Source organism: Mus caroli, chromosome 19 (assembly GCF_900094665.2).
Source record: "Mus caroli chromosome 19, CAROLI_EIJ_v1.1, whole genome shotgun sequence".
NCBI classification, from domain to species: Eukaryota; Metazoa; Chordata; class Mammalia; order Rodentia; family Muridae; genus Mus; species Mus caroli.
Genome location: NC_034588.1, coordinates 1,821,874 through 1,841,826, shown reverse-complemented (window position 1 = coordinate 1,841,826; position 19,953 = coordinate 1,821,874). Strand labels below are relative to the sequence as shown.

Sequence of the window (19,953 nt, the reverse complement as noted above, 5' to 3'; positions counted from 1 at the left end):
CATGCCGATAGAGCACTCATACATAAAATAAATACATCTTTAAAAAATAAAAATAAAAGGGGGGGATCACTTTAGCCCTTACAGAGGGACAAAGGGAACGGAGGCCTGACCATGGCCCAGAGTGATGGCTAGAGTCTGGGTTCTGAACCCCTCTTTAATCAGATTTTCCTTGAATATTTTCCATGAGGACAGTAACTATGTCATTTCTAACACCTATCTATGTCCTCCTAGTGCCCAGGCACACTAACTACATATAGACAATAGCCAGAAAACATTTAGGCCCAAGAAGTAAACAAATGGGTGCGGTTGGAGAGATGGTCGCTCTTCCAAAGGACCTGCTTAGATTCCCATTATTCTTTCAGCAGCTCACAACCATCTATCATTCCAGTTCCAGGGGATTGAACACCCTCCTCTGCCCTCTGTGGGCACTGCTTGCATGTGGTGTACAGACAAACATACAGGCAAAACACACATAAAATAAAATAGTAATTTTTAAAAGTAAACACAAAATATGCAAAGATGGAGAACAGTGAAATATACTTTTAATCCCAGCAGCCGGGAGGCAGAGGTAGGTGAATCTCTGAATTTGAGGCCTCTGAAATGTGAGAAACCAGCCCCGTGAGCTATACACACCTGAGAAAAGGGTGTCCCATGCAGGGCAAACGTATCACCACCCCCCCCCACCCCCGCCTGGCCTAAACATGCTAGTGAATTTAATCCAACATATCATTCCCATTTTTCAGATAGAAAGGCTGAGTTTATGGCTTGAACATGCTGGTCAAAAGTCGCGCAGCCTAGAGTTCCTGGTGCCCTGGCTCCAGCCCACCAGCCTGGAATCCAGCAGATGAGACTGTCTTTCCCTTCTGGGTATTAACTGTCAGCAAGCAAAGCTTCTGGGGTGAAGTCTGGGTGGACTTAGTACTGGACCCATCCCCTAGAGAGGAACCTGCGGACGTCCACCCACCATGGCCCTCTTCATTACTCAGTTGGGGAGACTCGGGTGCCGCAGAGCAAGGACTTGCCCAAGGTCGCAAGCGCGAGCGCGGCTAGAGAAACCAGGCGTCCGGCGGTCCAGACTGGGCTTCCCACAGGCAAGGGGGTGGAGATGGGGTGTGCCCGCGGTGCCAGGCGCGGCCAGCGGCGCCACCGGTGCTGCGGGGGCGGGGTCAGCGGAGGGCGGGGCGCCGGGCACCGCGGCCGCCAACGCCGCCGCGCTCGGGCTGGGCTCCGCGCACTCTTCAGCGGCCGCCGAGCCGAGCGGACGCCCCTCGGGGCCGCACCGCAGCCCCCCCCTGCGCCCCTGCTTATCATGCCCCGAGCCCGGGCCTGGCAGCCGGAGCAGCCAGGACACCATGCCGGAGGGCGAAGGTGGAGACTGCGGGGAGGTGCCCGCGCTCGTTCCGGACGGCGAGCCGCTGCGGGAGGAGGTACCGGGGGCGAGTAGTGGGAACGGAGCCAGGGCTGTAGAGAGGTGAAGGGGACAAGTAGAGGGGCGATCCCCGGAGAGGGATTGAGGAGGAAAGTCCCGGAGCCCCTCCAGCAATGACGTCATTGGGGAGACAGCGTTCTGGTAGGGGTCGAGGCTTCAGGATCCACGTAGGTCAAGGCAGTAATAGATGACAGGAATGTAGGGGAGACCCTGACCCTCGACGCCCCCTCAACCATCTTCTCCTGTCCTGTGACGTCAACCTCTGTGGCCCCCACGCGTCCCTGTTTTATAGCGCAGCCGGGGATGCTGTCCGTGACTGCTTGGGCCATGGGGTCAGGCCCCCAGTCCAGCCCAATTGCTCACGAGGTGTCGGGCGGTGCCTGCAATGCAGTAGCGGTGGCAGGGACTGGAGGTGGGGGAGGGAGAAACGGAAGAGAAAGGAGCTGAGCCGCTGCTGATACCTTTCTCTCCCCCACCCCCAGGTGAGGACTGAGGGCCCGCTCCAGTGGCTGAGCTCCCCAGAGCCCCTCCCCAGCTCTAGCTAGGAGGATGTGCCAAGTGTAAGATGATAGGTGTGGAAAACAGGGTGGTGAGTGGTCTGCATGTGTGAGCGGATATGAATGCGGGGTGTGTGTGTGTGTGAAAGAATTCTGGTGATGTGTTCCCTGTGTCTTCAGTAGAAACATATATACCCTGTAGTCAGGTGAGCCTCTGGTGGGTCCCTTGCCTTGGGTCTTCACCCGAGAGTGTGGGTGTGTATGATTTCATGCTGTGCCTCTCTAGTGTGTTGCTAAGTATGGACTGTGGGTGTCAGGTTGCTATAGGGTGGGGTAGGCATGCACTGTGGTCAGGTGAGGGTCTTACATGTCTAGGTGCCAGAGTGTAACGTGTGTGTGCATATGCCCTGTGCTGATGTGGTCTTGAGTGTGTGGGTGTACCTTGCTACAGCCGTGATGTTTGTTCTCGGAAAATAAGCGAGGTTCTGTTGTTTCTTAATGAGTGATGCTGTTCCTTCATGGTAGGTGGGTCTATGTCTATGATGAACCTGTGTTGGGGGTGTGGATGGGTGGGTGTGTGCCCCTGGCTGGCACAGGTCTAGGTGGCAGAATGAACCTGTAAATTTCATGCACCATGGGACCAGGCTGCTCTGGATGGGTCTGGGGGCCAGTCTCCTCTCCTTTTGGGCCTCTCGAGGCATGGTGGGGCTGAGTAGGTGACATTACCCAGACTCCCACTCTTATAGCCTCCACCTTTTCTCTCCCAGTTCCCTTTCCCCTTCCCATTTCCTTCTCTTCTATTGACACCAGAGCTGAGGTGGCCAGGCTGGTAGTCCTACCATGGAGAATATGCCAAGATCTTTGGGTCAAAAAGTACTTTGTGCTGCCCAGCCACTTGTGTTCACCCCTTCCCTCAGCAGATTAGGGGTGGAGGGTGGCCCTCTATCTACTCCTAGGCCTGAGACTTACACCTCTCCCATTCCTCATCTCCCCTACCCCCACCCCGACTTAACAGCCTCTTCCGAGTCTCCTGCCATCCCTTGTGGAACAAGGGACCAGTGGGAGCCACAGGGTAACAGCAACAGTGTTTATTCCCAGGGCCAGACCCTGTGCTAACAAATTCCCACATGTGATCTCTCTGAATCCTCAACAGCCAGGTGTGCAGATGAGAAAACAGGGGTAGAGTAGCTGAGGGGTCCGCCCAAATCACACTGAGAAGAAGGTGTAGAGCTGGGCTCCTTAGCCTGCACACACACACACACACACACACACACACACACAACTTCTTACCACATCAGCCTCCTAGATCACCATAACCAAAATCCAGAGGCAGAGAGAGTAAAAGTGTAGCCAAATGCACACAGACAACTAGAGACAGAACAGGAACTGCCAGAAATCAGATTTCTCGGTAGTCATTGGAGGGGGGCGGGGGGCGGGGGTCATTTCTTCTCTGTTGGGATCTTATTCGGGTTGGGGGCTGCTAACAGCGGGGCACAGGAGGAGGCAAGCTCATAACAGATAAACAAGGTTTGCTACTGTGAGACTTGCTGCAAAAAAGCTCAATCAATAGAAGCCTCAGTTTCTTCTTCTGTAAAGTGGGTCCACCTCCTTCCTACTAGTGGTTCCCCACTGACATCTACCTCTCCTTTCTCTGCCCACCCTGCAGCAGCGGCCCCTGAAGCAGTCCCTGGGAGGCTCTCTGTGTCGAGAGTCTCACTGGAAGTGCCTGCTCCTTACACTGCTCATCCATGCCTGTGGGGCTGTGGTGGCCTGGTGTCGCTTAGCCACTGTACCCCGCCTGGTCCTGGGGCCTGAGGCAGCCTTGGCTCGTGGAGCTGGCGGTCCACCGCCCACCTACCCAGCCAGTCCCTGCTCGGATGGCTACCTGTACATCCCATTGGCCTTCGTCTCCCTCCTCTACCTCCTCTACCTGGCGGAGTGCTGGCACTGTCATGTGCGGTCATGCCAGGCGCCTCGCACCGATGCCAACACAGTGCTTGCCCTGATCCATCGGCTGCAACAGGCTCCGCCCTGTGTCTGGTGGAAGGCCACCAGCTACCATTACGTGCGCCGCACACGCCAGATCACCCGCTACCGCAATGGGGACGCCTATACCACCACACAGGTCTACCATGAGAGGGCGGACAGTCGCACAGCTCGGGGTGAGTTTGACTACAGTGCACATGGTGTCCGTGACGTCTCCAAGGAGCTCGTGGGCCTGGCAGACCACGCAGCCACGCGGCTGCGTTTCACCAAGTGCTTCAGCTTTGGGAGTGCTGAGGCCGAGGCCTCATACCTCACACAGAGGGCCCGCTTCTTCAGTGCCAATGAGGGCCTGGACGACTACCTAGAGGCCCGTGAGGGCATGCATCTGAAGGATGTGGACTTCCGTGAGTCCCTCATGGTCTTTGCAGACCCCCGCAGCCCACCCTGGTATGCCCGAGCCTGGGTCTTCTGGCTGGTGTCTGCAGCCACGCTGTCCTGGCCCCTGCGAGTGGTGGCAGCCTATGGGACAGCCCATGTGCACTACCAAGTGGAGAAGCTTTTCGGGGCCAGCTCACCGCCCCCAGGGGCTGTGCCCAGCGGACCACCACTCTCTCGCGTGGCCACCGTGGACTTCACAGAGCTTGAGTGGCACATCTGTTCCAACCGGCAGCTGGTACCCAGCTACTCGGAGGCTGTGGTTATGGGTGCCAGCTCTGGGGCCTACCTGCGAGGCTGCCAACGCTGCCGCCGCTCGGTTAGCAGCAACTCCCTGCCTCCTGCCCGCCCCAGCGGGCCTCGCCTACCCTTCAGTCGCAGTCGCCTCTCGCTAGGTGCTGGGGGCCGAACCACCCCAGGGGTCTTCCGAAGCTTGAGTGGAGGTCCCTTGGGACGCAGAGGGGAGGACACAGAGCCTCTGGAAAGCCCTCCGTGCTATGAGGACGCCCTTTACTTCCCGGTGCTCATTGTCCACGGAGACAGCGGCTGCCGGGGAGATGGGCAGGGTGCACTCTGAGGTACCTGCTCCTACAGTCCCAGAACACCCCTCTCTTCTCACCATCTCACCACGGGCTTGGATGTCTGATTAACTGTTGGAAACAGGAAAGAAAACAGACCAGCCATGCACAAGGGGTGGGAGTGGAGTGGGATCCTTAGACTGAAATGTGGTGACACATGGTCCTCTGAGGAGGAAGTAAATGCCATCTAAGTTGAGTCTGTGATCTGTCCCCAGCATGGCTCCCCCAACCATCGCCATGTTCCCCTGTGATAGCAGATGATGCTGGGCAGGGAGAGAAGCTTCCAGAAAGACGGGGATGGGGAGGAGACCTGAGCACGGCTGCCTGCCTCTCTGCCACGGCTGAGCTACATGGGGGGTCCTCCAGCAACATAGAAGCACAAACTGGTGGCCTGGGACCATGCCCAGCTGGGATGGCTGTCCTGAAGCTGGACAGCTGGCTGTGGCTACCCCATAGCTTGGTCCCCTGCCCACCAGAGTCTCCATCCTCCTCTGCTCCATTCCTTTTGTCTGCCCTCTGGCCTCTGCTCCGGGCAAGCGCCCTGGTTATCCCTAGACCCTAAGGTGTGGTTAGTCCCTCCGCAGCGCCCAGTTCTCAGAGCACAGACTTGCTCTCTGCCCCCACCTTGGTCTCCCTGGTTCCTGCTGCACCCTCACTACATCCAGCTTTCCTTGTGACCCAGGTTTTCCAACTCTGAGCCCCAGCATCCTAAAATTCATATCTGCCTCTGTCAGCCACGCAGTACCTTGTCTCCACCATCCCTCCGGGCTTCTCTGCTCTTCACCTTCTGCGTGATCCACAGGATGTAGGACTACAGGGCATCCGAGGGGCTCTGCCTTGGCCACAGCCTCTTGGACGATGCCCTGGTTGCCTTGAAGGCCCCTGCTTCTCCCATTCATGGAGCCTGTCCAGGGGACACCATCCCTCCCTAGGGAGAACAGAATAGTCCCTTCCCTTCCAACTGGGGATTCCACCCCCTCTCAGGGGCTGGCGGGGGAGGGAAGAGACAGAGAAAATTAAATAAAGTTATGAAACAGGAAAGGTTTCACACGTGTGTTCCTGGGTGATGGGTCCAAGGCCACTGAGTACAGAGTCAGGTGTAATGGTGGGCTCAGGGAGGAGACTCAGAGGTATCGTCTAGTATTCAGACACACAGGGTGGGAGACTTTCTGCCTCACCCAGGGCCTCTGAGACCCAGCTTTGAGCTGCCCTGAGTAGCTGACTACACTCAACCCCAGTATCAGAACTTGATTACATAGTATGCACTGTCCCAGGTGACTCCTCTTCCAACCTGGTGGCAATTGCAAACCTGCTGGGCATGCAGAGGACTAAGGGGTGATGTCTAGTTCCCACTGTGGGGAGAAAGGTATGGCCTGTAACCCAATTACATTTCCATTTGTGGCCACTGAGCAGTCTGGGGCAAGTTGAGGAAAAGAAAGCTGAAACATGGGCAAGTCAAAATGGAATCTAAAGAAAGAGAATACAGGAAGGGCCTCACTCTTCTGAGTGAGGTGTCAATGTTGTATGCAGAGTTTGCTCACGATGTCTACTACACACGAGTGCTAGGCTGGGGGGAAGCAGGGGTATAATTAGTTCCCTTGCTTTGAGTAGCACGGGAAACAGAAGCCAAGACCCATGGCTCTAGGACAAACACCAGAGTCTGTGTTTGAGCTGGAGCCATGGTGAATAGTTGAAAAAGAAGAAAGGTGAGGCTTTACATGAAGACACTTAGCCAACGTCCAGCTGCCTGCAGGGAAGTCTAGCTCACTGGGTAGAGTGCTTGTCCAGCGTGCAAGCGGCCCAGGGTTCCAGCTCCAATAACATGAGTAGCAGGTGTGCTGATGTGAGTCTATCATCCCAGGGTTCAGAAGATAGAGGCAGGAGGTTGGAATTTCAAGGTCATCCTTAGCTAGGTCTGGAGTTCAAGATTAGCCTGGGAGACCTGAGACTCCATATAATAAACAACTGAAGTAGAAAACCTACAGTACCCAAAATACCAAGAAATCTTCCTGGGGGAGGCCTCTGCCCTCCCTCTTCCTCCTCCTCTGATACTATAGCTACCAAGTGCTCACGGAACCTTCTTTCTTCCTCAATAGTAAAAATCCAACTGTACCCTAGATGGCAGTGACCCCAGCCAAAGGCAGCATTCTACCCTCCCTTGCATGTATAGTGTGGCATAATTCTAAGACATAATCAGAAGGAGTGAGAAGGGATTTTTTAAAAATATTATTTATTTTATGTATATTTTATGAGTACGCTGAAGCTGTATGCAGATACACCAGAAGAGGGCATCAGATCTCATTAAAGATGGCTGTGAGCCACCATGTGATTGCTGGAAATTGAACTCAGGACTACTGGAAGAGCAGTTAGTTCTCTTAATCACTGAGCCATCTCTCCAACCTGAGAAGGGATTTCTAATGATGTCTTTTAAGATAAAAACAATATTGGGGAAAGCCATTGTTTTTTGTTTTCTTTTGCTTCATCCGGTATTCATATTGGAATGTACATGTGATAGCTGGAACTCTAGCAGTTATCTTGGATCTGGAGGTAACTGAAAATTGCAGCCATGTGCAGAGAATAGTAATATCAAGATAAAAGATCCTGGATCCCTACTGCCTCAGTGGGGTTGCCAAAGCACTCCTGGTTGCCTACTTCTAGACTTCAATGCAAAGGAGTAAAATACAGTTTATTTAAGTCACTATTTTCTCCTTCGTTTCCATTAACAACAACCTTTATTAATCATCAGGTGGTGATGGCGTACTCAGGAGGCAGAGGCAGGCATATCTCTGTGAGTTTGAGACCAAGCTGGCCTACAGAACAAGTTCCAGGGCAGCCAGGGTTATGCAAAGAATCCCTGTCTTGTGGGTTTTTTTTTTTTAAAGTGTGTTCCTTTTTTAAAAAAGATTTATTTATTATTATATGTAACTACACTGTAGCTGTCTTCAGACACACCAGAGGAGAGCGTCAGATCTCATTACTGATGGTTGTGAGCCACCATGTGGTTGCTGGGATTTGAACTCAGGACCTTCAGAAGAGCAGTCAGTGCTCTTAACTGCTGAGCCCTCTCTCCAGCCCAGAATCCCTGTCTTGAAGAAACAAAACTAAACTAAAACCAAAACAAGAAGAAACTATGATCCTTGCCATCTCTTCTTGCAGTTGTGGGTCAAGAATTCAGTCAAAGCACGATGAAGACCCCCTATCCCCTGCCTCCCACAGAGAGGGCCTCCTCTGGAGGTCTCAGGAGTCAAGCTGGGTTGTTCTGAGGGTCTGTCATACACAGGTCTGGCATAGGCGTCAAGGGACTGACTAGAGATGTTGGCTAGAGCAGCCACTCCTGGACTCCTGGGTCTCCGTATGCGCACCAGCTGGCTGCAGGGACAAGGAGAACAGCAAGGGGACCGCACTGTCACACAGAGGCACAGCAGAAGGTTGTCATACAGACATCAGGCTTAAGTGGGGAGAACACAGACCCCACTTCCCCACCAGGTGTGGGAGCACAGCCCTGGGATCCCAGAACTAGGACGTGCAAGCAGAAGAATCAGGAGTTCAAGGTCACGTTAGACTGCACAGTGAGTTCCAGGCCAGACTCTGGTACCCGAGACCCTTTCTCAAAACACACACACAAAAAAAACCACAGCAGGAGATGGGAGAAACAATCATGGTCTTCCTTACAAATGAGATGATGGCTGAGCCCGGCCGCTACGTACTGACCTCCACAGCTTGATCTGCCTTTTATGATCTTGGCTGGAGAGCAGGGTGGTGGCAGTATGTCAGATGTGGGTCTTCTCAGGACAGGGTGACCTGCTACACATTTATTGGGGTCTTTCATACTCATAAATGTAGGTGGCAGGGATGATGGACATGTTTTTGGATTTTTAAAAAAGATTTATTTATTTACTATTATATGTAAGTACACGTCTTCAGACACTCAAGAAGAGGGAGTCAGATCTCGCCACGGATGGTTGTGAGTCACCATGTGGTTGCTGGAATTTGAACTCAGGACCTTCGGAAGAGCAGTCAGTGCTCTTACCCGCTGAGCCATCTCTCCAGCCCCTGGATTTTTTTTTTTTTTAAGACAGGGTTTTGTGTTTGTGTGTGTGTGTCCCCTGGCTGGCCTGGAACTAGTTCTGTAAACCAGGCTGATCTTGAATTCACAGAGATCCACCTGCTTCTGCTGTGATTGAAGGCTGTACCACCACTTCCCAGGGTAAGTACAGTCCTAATGTCCTTACGCTGGGAAGTGCTTACCCTCAGCACTCAGGCTGTGGTATTCGGTGATAACAACAGAAACATTAGTTCTGTCTATTTCCCCAGAATGGTAGGAGTGTCAGGGCTCGCTGTGGATGCCCTGGTAGTTGTCTGGGATTCTCTCAGCAGCACCATATGATGAATGGATGGACCTTCATTCTCAGCTGGGACTTGTGACTGGAGATGCAGATGCCAGTCTTGGGCAATCCAGGGATAACAGCCAAACACTTGATCCTCAACACTGACAAACAAGTTGTCTCCATCAATGCACACAACTCAAGGACTTCCCATGAGACCTCATCACCTCAGTGCTGCCACACTGTAAATCAAAACTCAGCATGAGAGAGGGACAAGCCACTGACTGTGGTACCGCCTCAGAATGGCTTTCCATACACCTCACCTGAATAAATGACACCACGCAGGGGAATGAGGCAGAACTCAGGTCAGGAGAGATGGCCCAGTGGTTAAGAGCACTGACTGCTCTTCCAGAGGTCCTGAGTTCAATTACCAGCAACCACATGGTGGCTCACAACCATCTATAATGGGATCTCTTGCCCTCTTGTGGTGTCTCTGAAGAAAGCCACAGTGTACTCTAAAATAAAATACATATACATAAAATAAATAAAACATATACATATACATAAAATAAATACATATATACATAAAATAAATAAATCTTAAAAAAACAAAAAATAAAAAACAAAAAACTTTTGCCTGGTGGAGGTGGCACATGCCTTTAGTCCCAGCATTTAGGAGGCTGAGGCAGGTGGATTTGTGTGATTTCAAAAAACAAAACAAAACAAAAACAGAACAAAGCAACAATAAGAACAAACTCTGAGCCGGGCATGGTGGCACACGCCTTTAATCCCAGCACTCGGGAGGCAGAGGCAGGCGGGTTTCTGAGTTCGAGGCCAGCCTGGTCTACAAAGTGAGTTCCAGGACAGCCAGGGCTACACAGAGAAACCCTGTCTCAAAAAACAAACAAAACAAAAGAAAGAACAAAATCTTTTAAAAATAAAAACACAGGCCTCAGACATCTTACAGCTTCTCCATCTCCTTGCCTTTCAGTCCATCTCTGGGTCTTCTCAGATCTGCGTGTCCACTCCTCTCTGTTCTTCTCCTTCACGGCCCAGTTCCCCCACTACCTAAATTCAGGCCAGATCTTTTCCTGTCTGCTGTGCTAGCTGATTTTATATCAACCTAGCATTAAGCTAGAGTCATTTTGGAAGAGGAAATCACACCTGAGAAAATGCCTCCCCCAGATGTCTGGAGTGCATTTTCTTGCTTAATGACTGAGGTGGGAGGGCCCAGCCCATTCTGAGTGGTGCCACCCTTGGCTGATGGTCCTGGGTGCTATAACAAAGCGAGCAGAGAAAAGCATGAGAAGTGAACCCATAAGCAGTGGTTCTCCGTGGCCTCTGCTCCAGTTCCCACCTCCAGCCTCCTGCCCTGCTTGAGTTCCTGCCTGACTTCCCTTATTGAGAGAATAGTGTGATCAGGGAGTTGGAAGCTCAAATAAACCCTTTCCTCTCCAGCCTGTATTGGTGAAGGTGTTTTATTACAGTACAAAAGCCCTAACTAAGACAGACACCCCCCCCCGTGCCCAGAGCCCTAACTAAGACAGACACCCCCCCCCGTGCCCAGAGTGGTCTTGGTTTAGGGTGTAACTTTAACTTTTTCAAATCTTATTTTTTTTTTAGATTTATTTATTTATTATACATAAGCACACTGTAGCTGTCTTCAGACACTCCAGAAGAGGGCGCCAGATCTCGTTACAGATGGTTGTGAGCCACCATGTGGTTGCTGGGATTTGAACTCTGGACCTTCAGAAGAGCAGTCGGGTGCTCTTACCCAATGAGCCATCTCACCAGCCCTCAAATCTTATTTTTAATGATGGTTCTTAAATGCTTTAACTTCCGCTTTAGCCCCCCACCCACCAGAGGTAGTGGGAAAGAAAGGGTATGGTGGGGAGTGGACCTGTTTAGAAAGGTTCTTTGGAGCGACTCCAGTCTATGTTGTCTGGAAATCAGCAGTTGAGTTCACAGGCTAGAAGACAGTGGCAGCTGGATCCACTTGAAACACTTCACAGATACACCAGTTTGGTAGAGTCCGGTTAGCAACAGCGGTGACACGACCTAGCAGAGATAGCCAGGCGTCAGCCCCAGTGTAAGTCAGTAGGGGAAGCAGGAGGAGAACTCAGCTGTGCCTCTCTCAGCAGTGTGACGATCATTGAAGACGAGACCCACAAGCTTTGCACAACTAGCTCTATAAGCAAGCTTAGTCCAGCCTCCACCACTGTCCATCAAGTCCTATTTATTATCACGTGTCCTCCATGTGTCTTGCCTCACCATGTTTGTCTGTCTCAGCTGACATCACTCTGCCAATCAGCCCGAGTCCAAAGAATCAGCAAGAGCCTGCAGCACAGCACCAGAAGGTTTTTTGTCATGTTTCTCTCTATGGAGGCTCAACAAATGAAGCTCAACCAAGCAATGTAAGGCGGACCAATGCATGCCTGTTGTTAGTGAAGCCTCCTGCATCACTTGCCCTCTCACGTGCTTGCTTTAACAGAACATCCTTTCACCTGTGTCTGCTTCAGCTGAACGCTCCTTCACAAGTTTGCCCCAGCCAAACACCTTCCAGAACAACGACTTTCTAAAACCCTTAAGTTTGCACTTCAGTACGGATTCTTCTGGCTGTCTCTGGCCACTTTTGTGTCCTGACTTTATTTGAGTCTGATGCATGACAGGGTTTCAAGAAATACTGAAGAGCTGAGTGGTCAGGTGCCTGAGCCGTAAATGGGGACACAGGACCTACAAGAGAAGGTTCTCCCCAAGTTTTCAGACAAGCAGGCAAGCTCTGAACAATTAGAAAACTTGCCAGAGGCCCCCAGCCATTGAGTAGCAAAGCTGGAACCTACCCAACCTGTAAGACATAGAGTGGCAGCTCCTAATGCTAGCTGACCGGAATTCCCATCAGCACCTCTGATGTCTCTGAAACCTCTGCTAAGCATGAGCTGCAGGGCCCCCATCCTACAGCCTGTGACCACACGCTGTCCAGATCCATGTACGGAGGACATGCCTTCTCTCCTGGCACCCCCAGCCCACAGGCGGTTAACTCTAACTGAGAGAAGAAGTCAGTCCCAGTATTGTCCTCCTGAGAGGCTTCCCAATGCCACCAAATCCCGAATGTTGCTGGAGCTGGGAGACAGTTGGTAAAGTGCTGACCTTGAAAGCATTAAGACCTGAGTTCAAGAGCTTACCCAGGTCAAAAGCCAGGTGGCTCTTGCATATGAAGCCAGTGTTGGAGAGGAAGAGGTGGCAGGATGCTTGAGGCTCCTGTCACCAAAGGTAAGGTAGACAATCCCTGAGGAAAGACACCCAGGGTTGACCTTTGGCCTTTGCACACGCACCCGCACACACATGGACCTCGCTGTGTTAGTTGTCTGTCCTGTTGCTGTGACAAAATATACTGCCAAAAGCAACTTAAGGAAGGGAGGGGTTTTTTTTATATAATTTATTTTAATTTCATGTGCACCTGTGTTTTACCTGAATGTATGTTTGTGTGAAGGTGTTAGATCCTGTAGAATCAGAGTTACAGACAGCTGTGAGCTGCCATGTGGGTGCTGGGAATCAAACCTGGTTCTCTGGAAGAGCAGCCAAATACTCTTACGCACTGAGCCATCTCTCCAGCCCGTGAGGGATTGATTTTGGCTCACAGTTTCACCGTACAGTCCATCACGGCAAGGACATCCCAGGAGCAAGAGAGAGGTTACTACTGCTTTCCTGCAGTTCCCTTTGGGGAAAGGGACCCCAGCCCATGGAATGGGGCCACCCATATTCAGGGTAGGTCTTCCAGCCTCAATCTAGTCTAGAAAATGCTTCTCAGACTCACACAAAGGATTGCTTCCAAGGTGACTCTATTATCCCATCCAGTTGATGGTCAAGATAAACTGTCACACTTGGGCCCATACGAACATGCACATGGCTCTCCAAAAAAAACCCCCTTTTTTTTTTTTTTAAAGTGGGCGGTGGTGGCACACGCCTTTAATCCCAAAATTGGGAGGCAGAGGCAGGCGGATTTCTGAGTTTGAGGCCAGCCTGGTCTACAAAGTGAGTTCCAGGACAGCCAGGGCTGCACAGAGAAACCCTGTCTTGAAAAACCAAAAAGAAAAAAAATTTTAAAAAGCCATTCTTGGAGGGGTAGGTATTTTTCTAACTAGAGACATACTGTCTGATCCAGCAGACTCTGCTGTGGGGAGCAGAGCCAGCAAGATGGCTCCATGGAGGCGTTTGCCACCAGGACTGAGGGCCTGAGTTCATTCCCACCAGTTGTCTTCTAACCTCCGAAATTTAAGAAAGATTTATTTAATGTATAGGAATACACGGACACCTGCATGCCAGAAGAGGGCATCAGACCACATTATAGATTGTCGTGAGTCACCACATGGGCGCTGGGAATTAAATTCAAGCCCCTGGAAGAGCAGCTGACGCTCTTAGTCACTGAGCCGTCTCTCCAGCTCCTCACATTTATTCAAATAATAACAAGCATACCCTCACATATACAACAAATAAATAAATAAATCGTCTTAAAGATCACAGGATTTTGGATTTGCCTTCTCTTTCTACTCTGGTCCTAACTCAAGCAATGCCTTCAGCTTCCATATCTGTTAGGTGGTAGTAAGAATAGCATCTAAATCATGGTCCTTATGGCTCTCAGTTGGGAGAGCTGTGCCTTGGACTAGGACTGGGCAGAAAATTCACTGTTATTTTCAATTTGCTTCAAATGCTACCACCACCTGTAGTATTGAGAGCACCGAAGTTGGCTTGCAGTTTTGGGCCTGAAGCTGTCCCAGGGGGCCTGTGGGAATGGCGAGTGCTTGAACTTCACCACTAACTGAAGTAGGTCGGGCAAGGGTGACCTGTAGAAGCCTTCGAGGTTCCAACTCCTCTCTGTTGGCCCCAAAGATAACTGAAACTGTTTTATGGAACCCTGTGGACTTCTGCCCTCTAAAACACTCTCACAAAGAAGTGGGTGGAAAGTATTTTTAGTTTTTGTTTAGGCTGAAAGAAGTCTGTCCTGAGAGTCTGGCTGACGTCAACACCTTCCTAAAAACTACCACCTTCAGCTTCTGAACAGAGCTTCAGAGCCAAAACCACGCCTTAAGTGAGAGTAAATACCATACTTTGGAGCACTCGATGGAGCGACTGGAGCCCGGCTTCAATGATTCTGGGCTTCTGGGGGAGAAAGTGTGCTCTCACTTCTGCTAACAGGATCATGGGAATGAACATTTGAGTTCTACCAGCCAATTTAAAGATTTTCCAGGGTCACTTGATAGGGTGACTTGACGACTGAAGTGAAGCACCCTTGGTAACAGAATTCCAAACATGAGGAAGAATATTTGTCTTGTGAGGCAGGGGAAGCGGCAGATATTTAGTAGCACAGACAAATCAAATAATTATTGAACAATTAATATGCATTAGAGCCTTCCGGTGACTGTAAGTCTGTGGTTGCCAACGCCAGATGGCGCTAAATGGCCAATCATTGACACTGTCCGGCTCTTTAACCGTATGACTAAGAAGGAAAAGGGGTTCAGGACTGGGATGGTGGGTGGGTGGGGGCTCTCTGTTTAGAGGTAAGAGGGTTGGAGCGCGTGCGCGTGCGCGTGGTGGTTGTGTGCGCGCGAACCGACTGTATTTCACATCCAGCGAGGTCGGAGGCGGAGCTTGAGTGGGAAGGTAGAGTTACTGGTTTCTTCTCCTAAGTGGGAGGTACTTCTGAGGAGTCTAGAGAGCAGACTTTTGGTGGTTTTGGTTTTTGTGTGTGTGTGTGTTTGTTTTGTTTTATTTTGTTTTGAGACAGGGCTTCTTCTCTGTGTAGCCCTAGCCGTCCAGGAACTCACTCTGAAGACTAGGCTGGCCTCGAACTCAGATATCCATCTGACTCTGGCTCCTGAATGCTGGGATGAAAGGCATGCACCACCACTGTCCAGCAACAGAGGACTATGTGTGTTGTATTGGTGATAGTGCGCCTGTGGAGGTCACATGACAACTTGCCGGATCTATTCTTCCCTTCCACTAGGTGGGTCCCAGAGATGGATCTCAGGCTGTCAAGCTTGGCAGTGGGCGTCTTTACCTATCTAGCGGCCTAAAAAGGGCTTCCTTGGGTGGATCCGATTTAAAGGTATTATTAAATTAAGAGGCGTGGCATGTGAGCACCTTCATAGGGCTAGACAGAGGAGGGTTTAAGCAATGAACATTACCTGGGGGTAGTTCTTCTGCCGGCCTGAGCTCAGTGAGGGGGCGGAGTCTGAAGAATGGTTCCAAGGCAATTCCGTTCCCTGGAGGCGGAGTTTACTTGGGTCTTTTAGGAACAGCGTTTTTGGACTCGGTGGGATATCCCAGACTCGGAAGGGACTAAGCACGAGAATACGCAAAGTCTGGACAGAGTTCATACCTCGGTGAAGACAAGATTTATAAACTCCTCTTGTCTCCGTTTCTGCCTAGATGTGGAGACGCAGCTTGTTGCTTATGGGCGGGGTTCTGGGGAAGGTGATAAGGCAGAGGGGTTAGCAATAGCTCTGAGGGCATCTTTGAACTGGCAAGGGGTGAGGCTATGGCTTTGGCGGGCGGGGACTCCGGCCGGAGAGTTTTCTCTCCCCCACCCGGCCCCCGCCTCCCAGGGGCGTGGCTCATGATTGGAAGGGCGGGGCTGATAATCGAGGCCACCTCCGCCGCGCGGAGGTGAGGCTCAGCTTGAGAGTTAATGGGCGGAGCCTGAGACTCAGCTTTCGGTAGAGGCGGAGCCTGAGTCTGGGTGCAGGCGGGGGCTCTGCCCTGGGAGGCCGTCTGTTTAGGCCCGCACGCAGCTCCGCATCTGGTGCTCATTACTAGATGACAAAGAGCCGGCTCTGGGCCCCCTTCCCCACACCCATCCTCCCGCGGACTGCAGCGCATTTAACTCTTTCTCTCCCTCAGGGTGCTGACTACCCTCTGCCAGAGGTCATGGGAAGGAGCTTCAGGCCTCCGTCCCAGCAGACGGTGTCATTCCAAAAGTGGTGCCTCAGGCCCACGCTTTCTGGAAAACCAGGGGACCTCCCTCCATTCCATCCATCAAATCCCCGCCCCCTCGACTGCGTCTCGGAGGTTAAAGCTGGGAAGGATCTGGCAGGGGCGTCTGGTTTGAGTTAGGGGAACGTGAGAGTGGCTACCCGGGCGGTGCGTTCCCTCTGCCCCCCCTCTGTGAACCCCCACTCCTAGTTGGTCCCCAGCGCCCGCACTCCCTCTCCTAGTCTCCTGGGATACAATCCTTGAGCGAGAATGTGGCATAGGGGCTTCAAGAAGAGAAAGGGCGCTGGGCCACCCTTCTCACCTGCCTGGGGGCGGGGGGTGTGGGGTGTGCGGCTTTGCCCAGTCCTAATTAGAAGCCCCAAGAGGGCTAAGCTGAAAAATTATAGAGGTGGTGGAACCGGCGCCTCCTCTTCCAGGTCCCGTCCCTTCCCCCCAAGACAGTCAGCGAGGATAAGCGGGGGAGGTTATCTCTGATCTCTGACCAGGACACCAAACCTAAATAGCCTCGTGCTGCTAGGGTCTGCCGGGATTTTTTTCTAGCGGTGCCACTTTCACCCCAACAGGGTAAAGAGTAGAATGTGTTCCCTAGTGGGAAGGCCTTGTTTCTAAGTGGACCCAGGAAGCTAGAACTGGGCTTCCCCCAACCTATTCTTACCTCTTATCCTATTATCTTCTATGAAGGCGATAGACCTACAACCCTAGGGTGGCTGCATCCTTGGTGATTCCCTGCCTAGACCTCTGGGCAACCTATGACCATGAGAAAGAATGTTCACAAGAAAGTTCGGAAGAGCAGACCACTGGAGACTCTGCTCTCCCCTGATCTCCAGCCCCATCCTACCTGAGAGTCCCAAACTCCAGCTGGACTCCAGTTCATCAGAGACCCTCACCTCAAGACCTTCCCCCAGATTTTCATTGCATTTTAATAAAATGGGGGACAAGTATGAACTTTCTCCCTTATCAAACCTCCAGGCCACTTGGCCTGCTGTGTAACAGCGGGTAAGTAAGGCCCTGCCCTCTCCTGTCTCATTTCACTGAAAATTACGAAGCATATCTTTTCTGAGAGGGGTCTTATCTCACCTAGATAAGTGGAAGGATGCCCCCTTTCCCCTGAGGCCTCCCAGACCCTTCCCTCAGGCATCAGTGGGGATGACGAACTTTGGGTGAGGTTGGCACCCCATTTATTGGAGAAGATCCCAGCACCCACCCCTTGAAGTCCTGGAGTCCTGGTGTGTCCTTTGCAATGAATGCTGGGCTCAAGGAACAGAACCTCCTCTGTCCAGCTGGGCAGCCCCCATAAGTCCTTGGTGTGGTCTCAGCCATGTGTCCAAAGCAAGTCCTTTTCTTCTACCCCACAAAGGGGTATCTGCACCCCATCACACACTGGTTCTACAGGTCTGTACCCCTGTAAGGCTGCCTCTGGGGGGCATGGGTTCTGTTGAGCTCTTGTTCCCAGCATGTGTGACCCAGCGATAGCAGTCCGTGATCCGCTTGTTGGGTGCGTGGGAGCCACAGCGAGTGCAGTACACAATGCCCAGTGCAAGCAGCACCACCAAGAAGACACATGTTGGCACCAGGAGTGCCACCAGCAGCCAGCGGTCATCCCTTTGGCTTTGGCCTGCAAGACCTGACTCTGCCAGGGCTGTTGGAGCTGCTGTGGGGGCCACTGAGGGCAGCTGTGGCACTGATTTGGGGCTGGGAACTCCTTCCCTTGGTACTAGAGGGGCTCTGGAATAGGAATGTGTAGGGCTGATAGATGATGTCTGGTTAGTGGGGCTCTGAGGGGGGAGGGGAGAAGAAGGGAAGGCTGGGGGCTGGTTGGCAGTAGGCACAGGAGTTTCATGGACAGAAGACCTGGAGTTGGTAGGAAGAGGGGGCTGGAGAGCTGAGACAGAAAGCTGGGGGGCCTGGGTTCTGATACCTGGAACATCTGGGAGCAAAGGGTGTTGACGGGTTTTGGAAGTGGTATCCCCAGGATCAAGGTGAGGGGGGGCTGGAGGCAAATAAGTGATAGTGTGGGTGTCTGGAGACATAGGGGCCTGGTGGGGAGGGAAGACTTGGGGATAGTTGGTTGAGATAATGGGGGGCTGGTACGGAGGAGGCAGTGCTGGGTGAGTGGCCGAGGTTATCCCAGGTTTGTGGCCAAAAGGCAGGTCTGGATAACTGGCCTTGATTTTGGGGATCTGGTGCTCAGAGAACACAACTGGAGGTGTGGCAGGGGCCATGGCAGGTGGGTGGACAGGGCTCAGGGGTGGGCGTGTGGCTGAAATAACAGAGGTCTTATGGGCAGAAGGTAGTGTAGGTCGCGTGGCAGAGATCACCATGGGCCGCGTGGCAGACACCACTGAGGAGTGGTAGGGAACCCTGGGGGCACTAAGTGGGGGTGGCCAGGTAGGCTCCAGGTGTAATCTCTGAGGCTCTCCATCCTGTGGGAAGTTGGGCCTATAGGGCAGGCCAAAGTCAGGTGGATGTGTGGGTGCCAGCCATAGGATCCCCTGCTCCTCTGTCCAGGTGCCATCAAAGTCCTCCCAGGGCTCCTCTTCATCCTCCTCTTCTTCTCCGTCATCCAGCAACTCATCTCTGAGATCCTGGGACGCCTGGGCACCCATGGCTCCTGCAGGGCTACAGCTGATACCATCTGCCTCAAGCTCGTGACCCTCGCTGCAGTAACACTCAAAGCCACCAACATAGTTGACACACATCTGCTGGCACACACCAGCAATCTGGCACTCATCCGTGTCCACGCAGCGGTGTGGATCATCCTCAGCTGGCCGAAAGCCGAGGCGACAGTGGCAGCTATAGCCTTGTGGCCCTCCAGGTTCACACTGCTGCTCACAGGGGGCCTGGGCACAGGGATCTTCACAACTGTGCCCATCTGCTGCTAGACGGAAGCCTTCACTGCAGCGGCAGGACACAGTACCGTCCACCTCTTCCACACACTCATGTTCGCAGCCTCCATTGTCAGGACCACAGCCAGTCCCTGGGCACAGGGGGCCAGTTTGGGACCAGCCCACGCCACCTGAAGGCTGTTTCACGCACAGCAGAGAAGCTCCCCTGCCAGCTTGGCACTGCACAGCTGCCACGGAGCCAAAGGGCAGCCATTCGAACTCGCTGGAAACCAGGTTGAAGGGTGTGGTGTAGACAGCGGGACCGGCCTGACCCACCTCAAGCGGCAAGGCAGGGCAGGCACCCTCAAAACCAAACTGGCAGAGGTAGCCATCGACAGCCAGTGTACACGAGCCTTCGAGCCAGCGATGCTCTCCGCTGGCCTCCAGGGCGGCACAGCGCTGGGCCGGGCAGGGTCCTTCCGTAGCCGGCTGGGCCCAGTTGGTGAAGGCGGTGTCCTGGTCTCCCGTGGTCCATATGAAGCCCCGCAGTGGGCGCTGCGGCTGGCATTGTCTAGCCTGCCGCTGCAACCCAATCCATAGCAGCCCGTTGGCCGGCCCGACGCCCACCAGGCTGTCCACACGCTGGGCCTCCTCTGGGGTCCGCGGTGTGGCCAGGTTGCCCCCCAATTCGCGGCACGCCCGCCAAGCTTCCAGGAATGTGCGGCGCCGGGGAAAGAGCGCGTAGCAGCTGCTGGGGCCGCACGCGGCTCGAGGCTCCGGCGACCAGGGGACCTGGCCCAGTGCGGGCACCGCGGCCACCCAGGCCAGCAGCAGGCGCAGCAGCATCGCGACGCCCCCTGACTGGCCCGGCTCGGGCCTGCCGCTGCT

General features: G+C 52.9%; 2 protein-coding genes across 2 annotated transcripts; one reads left to right on the top strand and one right to left on the bottom strand.

Moving 5' to 3' along the window:
• The first annotated feature begins 1,197 nt into the window (after positions 1-1,197).
• Positions 1,198-7,373, top strand: Tmem151a (transmembrane protein 151A). The gene is made up of 2 exons (XM_021152284.1): positions 1,198-1,427; positions 3,593-7,373. The coding sequence occupies exons 1-2, from the start codon at positions 1,353-1,355 to the stop codon at positions 4,922-4,924; spliced, it is 1,407 nt and encodes a 468-aa protein (XP_021007943.1). The 5' UTR covers positions 1,198-1,352; the 3' UTR covers positions 4,925-7,373.
• Positions 7,374-17,392: 10,019 nt separating this feature from the next.
• On the bottom strand, positions 17,393-19,953 carry Cd248 (CD248 molecule). Its single transcript, XM_021152279.1, has one exon. It carries the CDS (start codon positions 19,909-19,911, stop codon positions 17,614-17,616), a length of 2,298 nt encoding a protein of 765 aa, XP_021007938.1. The 5' UTR covers positions 19,912-19,953; the 3' UTR covers positions 17,393-17,613.

What these genes read in the sequence shown, in the direction of transcription:
- Tmem151a (XM_021152284.1), top strand. Translation starts at nt 1,353, where the DNA reads ATGCCGGAGGGCGAAGGTGGAGACTGCGGGGAGGTGCCCGCGCTCGTT. An exon ending in GCGAGCCGCTGCGGGAGGAG is followed by an intron (nt 1,428 to 3,592) that starts GTACCGGGGGCG and finishes CCCACCCTGCAG; the next exon opens with CAGCGGCCCCTGAAGCAGTC.
- Cd248 (XM_021152279.1), bottom strand. Translation starts at nt 19,911, where the DNA reads ATGCTGCTGCGCCTGCTGCTGGCCTGGGTGGCCGCGGTGCCCGCACTG.